Here is a 15,007-nt window from a genome sequence, read left to right on the forward strand (position 1 = left end):
CACACAGAATTGATTGGGGTAATAAAATGACAGTACCATGTAATATACTGACGGCTCTTTAATTTGAAAACTAGTTCCAGGGTGATTCAAAGCTTGTTTAAAGCTAATTTATGGCTTGTGTAATTTTCAACTGGACCAAGGTAGAAGATGACACATGAAAACTGATGCAGAGTTAACATATTCAATCCTGACAGCTTGAAATTATCTATAAAGGGTTTGGGTGATGTGAGTTGGTGTGTTTGGGTTCTTTTGTTTTGTTTTGTTTTGTTTTAAAGTAGCAATGGCAGACAAAGTAACTGATGCTCAGCTGATATAAATACCATTGTATGACACTGTTTTTCCATCTTGTTTCAAATGGATCTTCTTACATTTTCTAGCAAATATTTTAAGTATTTTTTTTTAATGAAGTTTATATAGTTTTCCATTTTCTTCAAAATCAAAGGCTGTGTAGAGCTTCCATTTTATGAGTTACATCTGTTGTGACTTTAACATAGATGGGTAAACACTGTGACATTATTTTGTTTCCATAGCATTCATTATGAATATAGCACTGGCAGTGTACATGTCTGCAACTGGCACGTATATGTCTGCAACATACATATAAAACACATATCTTTATATATGTGTATTTAAAGTGAAATTTAATGGTCTGTTCTAAAAATAAATAATAGTAATAAAGTAAAAATACTGAAGTCCTCAAATTAGGACTTCAAAAACAAATAAAATTAAGCATAGCATAAAATGTAAATATTTTCCTCTGAAATCTATCACTTTTTTGTAGCTCACACATGAAATCCCCATCTGGTCTGTATGCACTATTGATTTTTCAGTGTGTTGTTTCATTGATACTTCTGCACAGCAGAGGACAAAAACTAAAAGAAGAATGTTTACTTCCATTACAGTAGATGCAAATAACAAGTGTGCCTAACAGCTTGAAAGGGAGAAAAAGACTGGGTATTTTGAAGGAGTTGCATTACAGTTGGATACATTTTTGATTTCTCACCTCTCACCATTCATTATCACCTTTGATCTCTAATAGCCTTAATTAAAATAATAATAATAATATTAATAATAAATGCTGAAGGTCCAAGACTCCGAATTGAACCAGCCACCGCCATTCCATTGAAGCCACCACCATTTTGTGTCTGCTGCCAAGGAGGGTCTACCACCAGTGTCATGACTCTAGCATGCAAGTTCCATCCCAGGACCAGAATATCCAATTTGTTATGTGTTTGTATGAACATGTAATTCAAATGTTTTTTTTTTTTTTTTTCCAGAACTGTTTGAATCAAGCCAATGCTGTTGTGGTATCTTAAATTGCATGAATATTTAGGTCATATGACAATAGACATACTTCAAAGCAGAGCTGTCTTTCTTGCATAAACACAGAGGAATGTCTACACATTTCATGTTTCCTCTTTAAGGTTTCATAAGTCCAAGAAAATGATGTTCTGAGGAGCTTTATTCAAAATCAGAATTTTGCAGGAAAAATATAATTACCAAGCATTCTGAGTTTATTTGTTTATTATGTACTTACATTTCCATAAAGAATGTCTATATTTTCAGGAAACTGGAAGTACCACTTAATAGTGTTTTTCCCCATTAGTTATTGATTAATATAGTTAAATATTGTGATTCATTAGAAAGCTCTGTGTTGACCTGACTTGAAAATGCAGTTAAGTTATATAGGGTGGAAATATTATAACGTTTTAATGAAATGGGAAGGGCTTAGGCACCAGAAAGGTTGTGTACCAAATTATCTATTGTGTTGTTTACACATCCATGAACAGTCAAGTCTTTCACAGCTACAGTTAAGGCTTACAGATCAACAAGTGCAAATATTTTTGCAAAGTTGACCCAGTGTATTATGATATAAATAATAAGGGGGGAAGACAAAAAGAAATTTTTTTGAATTAAATTTTTTTTTCATTTACCACTTCTTCAGTAAAATAGCTGTTTTGTGTCAGCGATACAGATTGTATGCCTTCCCTTTACAAAAGCAAACAATGCTAATAACTTTTAAGGTGATTTTATTTGTCTGAGTGCAAGTTACCAGAATTGTTTACTAGTTCATTGTTCATTTGACCATGCACTCAGAAGACACCAAGAAGAAACTTTATGAAAGTTCTCACTTGCACCTTGCAACATTTTTGTCATTGTACCTTACATGAATGGGTCACATTCCACTTAGTGAAGATATTTATTTCCAAAAGCTGTACTTCACGTGTTGCTGAACTAGTCTAGAACATAGATTGCTTTTCATACAAATGTTCAGGCTCTGCACAGTTTTCCTAAGTGGCACAGCAGTGTGAAAAGAGATAGTGAAACCAGTGTAACTGGAACAGAAGTGCTTTATTTGATCTGTTTTTGAACAACAAAGTAAATCAGGTTTCCATCCATCTCCTTAAAAATTGATGTATTATATTAGCCCTATATTAGTTCCTTAAGAGAACTATTGAGAAGGATGGACGAGCTGGTCGGGAAGAAGATATTCAGGACGTTATGGAGGGGGGTGGGGGGGAGAGCATCTGTGATGTGCTGCTCCTGTTGAAGCAAAAGAAATGAAACAAGAATATATGTTTACCAAATTACTGCTGCTCTGACCATTTTTGAAACCCATTGTTTATTACTTTCAAAAAACATAAGTAACAAAAAACAACATTGCCACCATTATCTGGCAACGGGTGATAGCAACATAATAAAAGTTTTCTTAGGCACAAAAGACAGGCAGAACTCAAGGAGAGAAATCACTGAACCAAAGAATTTAGACAAGTACATCATTTTCTTCCAGCAGATGTGGTTGTTACTTTTGTTTTTGTAAGCAGCACAGGAGAGCTTCTGGAAACATACTGAACTGATAAATTGCATGGCAATGATTTAACTTTCTAGTCCTCAAGGAGTAAACAAAATAGCACGGTTCAGTACTTCAAGTCAGTTTGTGGCTAATTGGGCCAACGAGATAGTCTTTTCCTTGTAGTTATCCTGACACTGAACTTTAAACTTAAGGTGATGGGCCACAGGATGGGCCAGAATATTCTAAGTCACAGAGAGGTGGTGCTAAAAGAAAGTCATAGAGAGCTTTATTTGAAATAGTTAAGCTTAGTAGGTTTTTGTTGTGGTTGTTGTTGTTGTTTTTAGTTTTGTTTTACAGGAATTCACCTGAAAAGTTATATGACATAGAGATACTAGAGAACACTCCCAAAGACCACCCAAAGACTTTTTTCCAACTTTCTAGCCTCCAGCAACCCCCTCCATGTATTCTTTTACAACATCTGGTCTGCCCTGTGATTCTCAGTAGTGGGTGTTAGCCACAGCTTTGTCCCTTCCAATAGTCCAAACATAGACATTGGGCTAAAATGCAAGTGCTGAATATTATTAGTACAAAATTTGAATTTACGTTATAGAAGTTGTCATGTCAAAAACTTAATAATGAGCTTTGCAGCTTGCAGTTTCTGAAAGTATAATCTCGATTTCCTTGCAATTAATGACTGTAGAGAGAAAGTGATACATCAAAAGCGCATATTCTGCTTGCTAAGCAATGACAACTAAAATATCTTCTGTAATGAGCATTACAAGCACAGTAGAGATAGTACCGATTAATGGATTTTTTCCTCCATAGTAAAATATCTCAATCTATGCAGTTATCAAAACCACTGTGTGAAGCAGTGGAGGTATTAAAGTGATTTTTATTTTGTCTAATCTAGTCACATTGCATTGCAAATTCAATGTAAAGGTAATTTAGAAAGAAGAATGTTAACTACTTAAGTGTTTTTATTTTACTTATTTGACTGTAGTGTTAAAGTTGACAGTCATCTACTGACTTCTCTAGCTTTACCAGTTTTCTGTGCTATGTCAGTTTACAGCAATTGATAAAATACATTTGTGTGGGGTTGTTCTATCATGGTCACGGCTGTTTTGCAGAAATCTCCATGTTCAATAAGGGGAAGAAATGTAGTTTTCCCTTCCTTGCAGTTTAGGAGCAGGAGTAGGTATGGGCAAAACAAGCATGTTTATTCAGAACTTTACAATTCTGAAATGCTATACAGCTATTTACTAAGGCTTAAAATGTTCTTGTGAAGAAAGTATTGCCATTTTAAGGGAACATATATGGCAGATGTTTTTGCCTCTGGGTTAAAACAAGTTGCCCACTGTAAAAAAAGAGTTTTTAGACGTCAAGTATTCTCTGTTTTCCTGTGATCAGAGCACAGCTCCTCTGAGAACTCTCTCTTTCCTGGAGTACCACATCAACACGCTGCTGAGGGGTCTATTTGTCTCTGTTGCCCTCAGGACTCCGAGCCGTCAAATGAGGTGGTCTCAGAGGCCCCAGGTAATGTGGTACCCTCTACCTCAAGAAGTAGCTCTGAAGAGCTGGTATCGGTGGCACAGAAACATCCAGAAGAGGTAGGACCGTCTGTGTCTATTCTATTCCAAGATTAACGGTTGGGGTGTACTCGTTTGCCTCTGCTTTTCATGCTTTACTTATACTAGAGACTTTCTAAAGCTAAAACTCTATCTTATCCTCCCATACCACTGACACACAAGACCAAGGTAAATTTTAGGACCTTAATTATGTAAGCCAAGTATATTACATCTACTGCATTTTAAATCCTGTTTCTTATTATCAGTGATTGGGAAACTATATTTTTTTGTTCCTATCTTTCATACATCCATGACAGTGAGAGGAAATCTGTTAGATTCGAGCAAATTAAGCTTTACGAGACTAAAGAAACAGAAATAGAATCTGTAATTAATTATATAAGTAGATGTAAATCTTTTGTCATCCTAAATTAAATGCAGCCAACTGCTGGGTTGGACAAAGGAAAGGCCCTTGATAATATTATTGTGCCTATCAATGTGACCTTTTTTCTAAAAAAAAAAAAATATACTAGATGATAATGATGTAGTGTGGCATAAGGCCATACTCCCTGTTGTTATAAGAAAAGGTGCTGACTTGTAATGTAGCTCTACAACATAGCTAATGACTGACTTCTTTGGTCCTTGCAATTCATACTTGTCAGAGTATACCATAGCTGGAGAAGAGGTTGTCTGCAGACTTCCAGCTTCATCTTATGATGAGAATCATCCTTTCAGGGAAACATTGTTATCTTTAAATCAACCCTTTCTGAGAGAAGTCTTTCACATGGAGTATCCTTAATATTCTTGGTCTTGGCTTCCTCAAACAGTTATTACTATTGTTTCTAAAGACATGCTAAGTACCAGGTAATGTAAATACTGTTGTTTTTCTCAGATTTTCTTTCACTATACTCTTCCCGGTAAAGGAGAAAGTGAAATATTAGCAATAGGAAACACAACTCTTTTACAGTGCCATTCATTGTTTCTCTAGTGCAGCCTTTAGATAATTATCAAATTCCTTTATGGATTTCTCCTTTCCTCTGCGTCTTGTCACTTTGTTTGAAGAAGAGACAAATTCCCAATACAAGGCTGGGAGAATTCTTAAGAGGTATTTCACTTAAGGTACTTCACTTATTTTGGAGTAACCACATATTCAAGTTATCACATCTAAGCAGTCCTGAAGATAGAATGATATAAATTTTAAGTAATACCTTTGTATATTTTCCTGAGTTGCAAAGGGAGCTTAGTCCATGGAAGACCATGGGTTCTGGCTCTTAATTTTCAGCTTTTCCAATTTATCTCAATTTTGGCCTGTGTGGAATACAAACAGCTAAACTGTGGGGGAGAGGATCCTGAGGAAACATCAGAGAACTGAAAGATGGGAATGCACCTCTTGAATTTTAGTAGATATCTCAGTTTATGGTGAAGCTGTTTAGCTGAACCTAGGGTCATAAAGTATTTATTATATGTGTTTTATAACAGAATGAGACTTTCTCAAAAAAAAAAAAAGTTACTGCAGTTTATATCAAACGAGAGGTGAGTTAGAAACAGTTTTGTGGTTGGATTTGCAGGGAACCTTGAGAGGGGAGCACCAATATGTTGAATTTCCAAATTCAGAACCCACCAGGAAACAGCCCGCCTAAGTTACATGGGGGTAAGTCAGCTTGGTAAACAAACGCTTGTGAATTGAACTTTAAAAAACCTGCCTCTAACAGCAACAAAAGTGTTTGCAGAGCTTTACGCAATAAATGCCTTTTTAAATCCTCTTTTTATTTGAAGTCTCTTGGTACACCACTCCCTTGTATTCTTTCAGTATTTGCTTAATTACTTAATATTCAGAATTAACTATAGCTATTAGCTATAGCTGATGCATTATTAGTATAATAATTTCTTTCTCATCTGAATTTGACCCATCAGTACTGGTGAGAAGGCAGTTAAGGAAATGTTCAAGTGCAGCCATGGAGAAGGGAAGCAGGAAATAAGTTTAAAAGTAAAATAGCTATCAGACTAAGGATTTCAGGAAGGTGGAATGGATGGGAATTTTGAAAGAGGGATATGGAAAGTGACGTTCAAAAAAGTGTCTCAGACTTGCAAATGTGAGAACAATTTATTGTAGCAGGAAATCAGGAAAATCCCATAAGTTGCTATGTTAGTTTGTATAATCCATGTCATTTTCTTGCTTACAATTTCTTCTCCTTAAGTAGCCCAGTCCGACTCTTACACACAGTTACTTGTGTCATCAGTTTTAACTTTGTGTGATGCCTTGTGGTCACTTAGATGAGGCTTTGCTTTGCTTCTCCAGTTGTCTCTGCTAGTCAAGGCAATGGTTGAATTTTGAGCTCTGTTTCTCCATGGCCACTGTTACTCAGCAGGAGGGCAGGATGGGTCCTGCTCTTGTTACTGCTCCCCTTCTTCCCAGACTCTTCTCATGCTCTGAAATCAGATGTAACTGGGTGGGACAGGGACAGTGTCCAGCTATGTGGCATATGACAAAAGTCACTGCATAATAACTAGCATGTTCGGTGTTTATGTTTTACACCTGTGAAAGTTTTGCACATGTGAAAGATTCAGGAAAGTGTGTGTATTCGTTAGTGTCCTTCAGATGCAGTAACACTTCGGCTTATAAAATAACCAAACCATATTTAAAGTTAGAAAGATACCTTAGCCTGTGTTTTCAAAACCTGTGCAATCCCCCATAATCAGAATTTAATTTTTATAGATTTGAATGCTTGAATGATTTGAATTACTATCCATACTAAAGTAAGGAAGTTACCTGTGTGATTGATGAGTCAATGTTGTATGTTTTTATTGTCATTTTTAATAACTAGCATGCAACAGTGAAATTGAAAGAAAAATTCAATGCATTTGAAAGGGGACAGATGTGTGCCATCTGAATTTCAGTGTCACTTAATTAGACCTTCTTTCCAGTTTCTTACGGAACTGTAAGATAACTCTGCTTTTCATAAAATGTTATACTAAATTACATAGTTTTTAAATTTACAATTTTTAAATTACATAGGAATTTTGTCTCCACAACCATTTCAATATTCAGTACCTCACTATTGTTAGTATGCTCTGAGTCAATACATTGAATTGTATCTCTGATACCACACATTCTTTACCATTAACTAATGAAAGAAAAATCTCTGGACATGTTGATTACTTAAGATTCAGAGCTTTTAAAATACACAAATGCACTTGCTTGAATAACAATGTAATTGTTCAATAAAATTATAAGGCTAAGAAATTAAATTTCATGACCCTTACACCATTTGGTGGGGTCACTTGCATTGTTCATCTAGCAGTTGCAGTATATTTAGTAAATATATAATTTTTTTTTAGATGAATATGTAATCACACTGAAAAAAATGAAGGTTTGTTGTTAAAGTAATTTTACTTTTTTTTTTTTTATAGTTTTATAGTGGCTAAAGAGCAAGACTGATGGGTATTACTCTAGTATTTTGATACCATTTCTCATAAGCAGCACTTTAATCTACTGGGAGTGAGAATCAGGAGTTGGTTATCTAACTAAGAAGAGACTACTTTTGACAGTTCCCTTAAACCTGAGTCTCATAAAAGGCATATTCTCATCTTTAATTAGAGGTAAAATAGAAATGCATGAGTTATGTGTATTAATTTCCTTTGCTGATCCACTGGCAAATCAATTAATCATGTTTTAGTAGTGTAAGACTAGAGGCTAACAGAGCTAGTCTTTTGGAATGGCTGTGTTACTAGAGCAGCGTGAATACAGATGAAATGCTGTGTGATTCTCTCTATGAGATTTAGTTCTGTTAGAAAATAAATCAATAAATAAGAATAAAACAACCAGCCAACCTTCTTTTCTCCACCCTCTCCCCTTCCCCCCAAAATCATATGGAACACCTTAGGGTAAAATATGAATGACATCACCGTATCGTATGAACATGAATAGCCCACGTATCTGTGTTGCTTTCTAAGTGCTGTACAAAAGCTACAAAAAATGTGCAAAATTTTGGGAGTCTGAATTAAAGAAGGATTAAGACAAGTACTATCTTATAGTACTATCTATTACTAAGTACCTAATAGATAGGTACTATTTATTATTAAGCTTTCAGTGCTTGCCCTATATCTGGAGAGCACACAGACTTCTTTTCCATTACTAGTGAACAGCTGTGTTTTGTTCTATAGGAGAAGATGTGTCCCACACTTAAGACGTCTGACATTAGTTGTAAGGATAGTTCAAGCAGTTTACAAGTTCAATGTTAAATCATTACATTATTCTCAGAAGTCTAGGGGAACCAGATGCAAAGGGAGAGTTTCTTAATTTTTATGAACACAATTTGCATCGGATTTTTTTTTTTTTTGAATTATCTTCTTTCCTTGATCTCTGGATAAAACATTTGTTCAACAAGTCCTATTGACTCTTCAAGTTAGTACTAAAACAGATTATTTTTTAATAACCCCAAACCATAAACTTATTCAGCAAAGCACCCAATCCATCTTTATGCTTTTTTTTTTTTTAATTTTTATTATACTAAGGTGTTTTCTTTTTAAGCAAAGTAAGATGTGAAATGTTCTGAAAGAACTGAATAAAAGATAATTCCATGGTAAAGATTGTAATAATGCTCATGTGATATTTTGTCTATCTGCTGTTACTAGAAGACTGTTAAATAACTGGATTTCCATCTTTCATTTTTCCTTTGAGGAAATAACTCAATCATCTTGTAGAATAAACATTGGCAAGAAGCAGGAAGATGATTTGTAGAGAACACAAGAAAATATTAGAGAAATATATTTGTATATTATCTATCTTTGTAAATACAAATCTGTTATGCTTGCACTTATGAAAAAAAAAAGTGTTCTTTTCTAAACTTCATAGGTATAACAATAATTTCCCTCTGTTCTGAGTAGCTGATAACTTGAACTTATTTGATAGAAAAATTGTCAGACTGTTTTTGCTATAAATATGTTGTTCTTGACACACTGTTAATTGGAAAAAAAAAAGTTACACACATAGAATGGGTTGGACTACAGATTTACTCTTGAACACTAAATTTTTTGTTTAACTTTTAAAGTGGTCAGAAAAGTAATTGCAAACTTCCATGCTGTATGGACCTAGCAGGTGCTTTCTGAAGAAAAATCATACATGCTAATATACTAGTTATTCTATATCATAGATTATTCTCCTTTATATCAGAAGTCGTAGGCCTGTGATTTTGGAACACAAGCTGATTTATGCTCTGGACCTTTTCATCATCCTGAGGTCAGGATGTGCAACGTCATTTTGTGCAAAATCATAAATTCTACATGGCATATTTTAACAAAGAGAAGAACACATATCTGTGTAATCTATCCCCTAGAAGACATAGGATTGGTCCTGCTGGTGTATTTCTTAGTACTTTATTCTGGTTTTAAAAGTTCTGAGTAGTTTTCACACTTTCAGAGCCTTTTCCTTTACACTCGTGTTCAAATCACCTTACAGAATACTTAGTGCCCCCACCTTCTTTGTTTTCTTTGTGTTGCAACAAAGAGTTGCAATGGATTATAGACCTGGAATTCCTATGCATTTAGAATCTTTTCTGGACCTAAATCAGATTAATTCCAGAGAAGACTGAAATTTGATTAGTTGGCTGAAATTTGGCTATTTGACCTATGGTCCTGATGTCAGACTATGGGTTTCAACCATCAGACTCATTTGTTTAACAGAAGAGATCAGTCACCTGTTCATCTTTGGCACTCAAAAGGTTTCTTTGATTTTACTTTTCATGCTTCTACAAGTAATTATTACGATTACTGTAGTTCCCATTAATATTTCATAGCAAAATTCCTAAGCCACATGCCTAAAAAAGCCTTAGAGTCTGTGTTAAAAGTGAATTAATAATAAGCAGATATGAGAGCATAATACCTTTGGCCACTGAAGTGATTCCTCTGTAAAATAAACTGGGAAATACAGTAGGCATGCAAATGCTCTGAAGTTAAGAATTCACATTTTCCATCTAATCTTTTCACATGACTGTTTTATGTAATCTTCTTAATAAAGAAACATAAAGGTTGAAGATGGCTGGAAAATGTTGTCACGCAGTTCTGCTTTTGAAGTCAATTTTTTATGTATGTATATTTAAGCTGTAAATGTCTTTATGGAATGAGGCCTCCTCTTGGAAGAAGATTATTAACTTAAAAAATGAATTAGGTCTGTTTAAAATTTCCACAAATCCAAGATATTTTTCTTTATTTAACCTTTTCACAGTCTCTGCCCTTCTTTAAAGTACATTTAGTCCTGTATCATCTGTTACTCAGGAAGGTATTTAATACATGACTTGGCATCATTTGCATTATACAAGAAGATTAACTTTACAAGCTCTGCTATTAATCTGAGTAGCTCTACATATTGACCTATGAAAGAACATAATTAAGTTAGCTTAATTAAGTTAATTAATTGTTACACTCTGATGAACTTACTATTGAGAGGAAATTAAAGGCAAATAGAAAATGGCATTCATTGGTTTGAAATCATATTTTAAAGGATTTTACAAAGATACATTATATTTATATGATGAAACTATCTATTGTGTAATAACCAAAGCAGAAGCAATTAAAAATGTCAAAAGCTAAGAATCCCTGCAGTATTCTCTTTTATTGCCTGACAGTCAGACAGATTTCTAAAAGCAATAAAGAATCCATGCTAGAAATTTAGAAAATAACTTTTTTTTTTTCCAGTACCAAAATAATTGAATTCAGAAACTGACACCACTCTCTACACATGGACTATAGAGAAAAGTGCACTATAAAAGTTAGATAAATTAGATAATCTGCTATCAGACTTTCCTCTGGGGGAGAAAAAAGGGGGAAGGCCTGAAAGAAAACACAAAGCAGCAAGCAGTACCCAGGCAAAAGTGCATATTTGCAGGTCACCATAAGAAAGTCTTTCTGATGGTGATGAGGTAAAGGAGATAGACTCCTGGAATTTTCTGTCAGCTCCACTTGTTTTGTAAAGTGTGTCTGCAAATTTGCTGCAGGAAAACATGCAGGGTTACAGCAAGAGTCTTGCATATGGGCAGACCCTCCACGTGACTTGAACATCCAGGATGCATTCATCAGTCTTGATACATACTGATGTGTACATTAGAGATCATCAATTCAGAGTAGCTGTAATTAATAAAAAGTAACAGAAAAATGATGAAACATGCAAAAAATGTAATAATATATGCTGCCAAATAAGCAGTTCATTAATCTGTGAGATTCATTCATTTTATCATGTCTTTAGTTTGAAATTAGTGTGTGAGTTATTATTAGTTATCTAACTCTATTTCCGTGTCGTCATTTCCCCTGATATATAAATACTCTGGATGGCATCCTTAGTAATTTTAGGACTTTATGCTGACTTTCTGTTGTAAAAATGACTATTGTAAGTCAAGTGAAAACAGTATTATCCATGAAGTGTTATTCTTTGGCATTTTCAGATCGTATGAAAGGGTCATTGATCTGTGGATACATTCTTTGGAAGAATAACAGCATTAAAAGTGGAAAGCCAATGGCATTTAGAATTACTTGTGTACAAATTTATATTCGTATTCTGAATACAGATAAGTTGGAAATAGATTCCTACAAAGAGAAAAAAAAAAAAAGACAAAACAAACAAAAAACCACATAAACTTTCACTGAATTATACTAACTTCTTTTTTATTTGAGAAACTACCTAAAATACTCTTTAAAATGGATAGGAACCAAATAAACAAATTACAGCCATTGTATATTTAAAACATTGTTTTTATTTAACACATTGCCCACAAAAAATTGTTTTTTTTTTTGTAAATTCAGTTTGAAGTCTACATGTTATATTTTGTCACTGTAAAAGTGTTGTGGTATGTTAATCAGTCGGTTGTATTTTAAGAAGAAATAAAAAAAGAAGAAAGGAAAGGAAAAGGAAGGAAGGAAGGAAAGAAAGGAGGGAAGGAAGGAAGGAAAGGAAGGAAGGAAGGAAGGAAGGAAGAACAGTTTTAATTTCACCTTAAAATACATAATTAAATCATAAAATATATTTTTGGCTGGGGGAAGAGAGTGGGAAATGTAATGAAAAAATAAAGTTAAGCAAACTTTAAGTAAGATTTTCTAAGTAAGAAATGTTCAACTAAGAAACTTTAACTAGAAAATAGCGGCAAGTTGTACAAGATGAAGGCCTGTACCCAGAGGCTGTATATTTTGCTAGCTGTACTGGTGTCAGTGGGCTTGAGTGTACCTATGTGTGCTACCTGTCCAGCTGTGACTGTATGTTTTGAGGTGTTCATGGAAAGGCATGATAACAGGTCATGTAAGTTACTGTTGTCATTTGCGGAGTGGTATATGCAATGTACAATTGAAATTCCGTCCCGGAGTGAAGTAAATTTATAACTCCTTTTTCAATATCTAGTGTACACATTCTTAGCCTTCTTTCTTTTTCTTTTTTCTTTCTTTCTTTCTTTCTTTCTTTGCTTTCTTTCTTTCTTTCTTTCTTTTTCCTTCCTTCCTTCCTTCCTTCCTTCCTTCCTTCCTTCCTTCCTTCCTTCCTTCCTTCCTTCCTTCCTTCCTTCCTTCCTTCCTTCCTTCCTTCCTTCCTTTCTTTCTTCTTTCTTTCTTTCTTTCTTTCTTTCTTTCTTTCTTTCTTTCTTTCTTTCTTTCTTTCTTTCTTTCTTTCTTTCTTCTTTCTTTCTTTCTTTCTTTCTTTCTTTCTTTCTTTCTTTCTTTCTTTCTTTCTTTCTTTCTTTCTTTCTTTCTTTCTCTCTTTCTCTCTTTCTCTCTTCTTTCTCTCTTTCTCTCTTTCTCTCTTTTTCTTTCTTTTTCTTCCTTCCTTCCTTCCTTCCTTCCTTCCTTCCTTCCTTCCTTCCTTCCTTCCTTCCTTCCTTCCTTCCTTCCTTCCTTCCTTCCTTCCTTCCTTCCTTCCTTCTTTTCTTCTTTGTTTTTTCTGAATGATTTGCTATCTTCTCTGTTATCTGTAATATTTGAATGAAAATTAAGCAAATACATTCTCTGATCATTGTATGCAGTGTAAACATTAGATTTCACATTGCACTATATAAACAAAGCAGCGATCATTTTTCTAGATCGTATATAATCTCAGAAATTTTCTACTTTATTTTAATATGAAAGGTTGAAAATATCATTAGAATATTCCAGTTACTATAGTCTAGATTTTGAATAATGAAGCTTGAGCACAGTTGAAAATTTCAATGTCATCTTTAAGGTAGTGAAGATAAGCAGAGGTCACTCAGAAGTCATTAATAACGTAGGTTATATAGATTTTTCCCTACCCAGTTGTTTCAGGGTTATCTCTGAACTGCAGTACAATCCCAATTGTGTTGCAATGCTGCTTCATCAAAGTGTTGTTTCTTTAAATTACTCTCACTGTTAAGGAGAATTTTTAGCAGACACTGAAGAATTCATATTACCTACATATTTTAACAGACTAGAATCAGTGATGTGTGTTATCTATTAGAATAGCTCTTTTTGCTATTAATATGTATTTTTGTGATACCCATATATACATTAATTTATCTACCCTAATTAACAGCAAATTAAAACTAAATGTATGTTAATTTAACACCATATGACTATTTTCTGAAGATTCTGAAGTGGATTAGCACACGCCATTATCTTTCATAGACCTCACTGACCTACTAAATCCTTCTTATTTGAACAGTTTTCCTACAGTTAATCTTTTATATTTTTTTAAGTGAATACTCAGCCATCTTAGTTTCCATAAACCTCTGGATCACCTGGAATACACAGAACTACATATTCTATGCTTTACTTATGGTCTTTGTTTTATTTAAAAACAGTGAAAATGTTACTGAAAATACAGTTGAATTCAGAGAGACTTGGAATATAATGAGTATTATCTTTGAGAAATTAGTTTTCCAGTATCCAGCCCTGATTTTTTTTTTTTTTAAACTCTGTTAAGTTTGTTGTTTAAATTGATTGTAGTCTGCACAGGAAAGAAGATAATGGGCAGCAGAAATCAGCACACAAATTCTTCCAATAAAGATACCTCTGTTTTCTCTCATAAGGCACTGGTTTTGTAATATTCTAAAATCTCCATGTACACAAAAGAATTGGAGGTGTGCCTACTGCACAATTTAATTGGCTAAAATTACTTTTCTAAAACTCTGTAGAGCATGCCAGTGTCCACTGAGAAAGACACTGGCAGAAGGGATTTCAGAACACCCAAATTGGGTTTTTACCTAGGAAATGCATTTTGTTGCGGGCTAAGATGCGAGCCTGGAGATGATCTCCAGTTCAATGGCCAGCAGAGCAAGTCCTCCATCCATGTACACCAGTGCAAACCCACACTGGCACTGAAAAGGAAGTTGCATTGTAGTTTAGGTGCTCTAGATGAACTAATGAAAAGAACACTCAAAGTACCAGTTACTGTTTCTGGCTTTATTTTGTTTACGGTTCTTCTGTATTTATCCATTCAAAGACAGAGGTTCCTGGTTTGGAGCTTTCCTCTCAGTTTACCCCACAAGAGTAGGCTTATCATATATGGGTTGTTTGGGTTGTTTGGTTGTTTGAATAAAATTAAGAGTTACTGTTTCATATTGTATCTAATGAGAAAGACTTTCTCTTATTTCTGTAAGTTAGGATCAATTGCTGCTTGTAAGATTTTCAGACTGTCACTGTTGGGTTGGGCTCAACAAGGTGT

General features: G+C 34.3%; 1 protein-coding gene across 7 annotated transcripts in view; it reads left to right on the forward strand.

The window, feature by feature from the left end:
• The window catches only part of PHF14 (PHD finger protein 14), a 164,243-nt gene that overhangs the window by 122,851 nt on the left and 26,385 nt on the right, over positions 1–15,007 (forward strand). For 3 of the 7 annotated variants that reach the window (XM_080578906.1, XM_080578910.1, XM_080578908.1), the window contains 2 exons: positions 4,288–4,401; positions 5,925–6,007. The exons of 1 other annotated variant lie outside the window; for it this stretch is intronic. In XM_080578906.1, coding sequence (XP_080435032.1) covers positions 4,288–4,401; positions 5,925–5,996 — 186 coding nt within the window. In that variant the 3' untranslated portion in view covers positions 5,997–6,007. The remainder of the gene's footprint in view (positions 1–4,287; positions 4,402–5,924; positions 6,008–15,007) is intronic. 3 more of the 7 variants (XM_080578913.1, XM_080578909.1, XM_080578907.1) reach the window with 1 other exon arrangement.

The sequence above is a fragment of the Anser brachyrhynchus genome (genome assembly GCF_964034855.1).
Source record: "Anser brachyrhynchus genome assembly, chromosome: 2".
Classification (NCBI taxonomy): Eukaryota; Metazoa; Chordata; class Aves; order Anseriformes; family Anatidae; genus Anser; species Anser brachyrhynchus.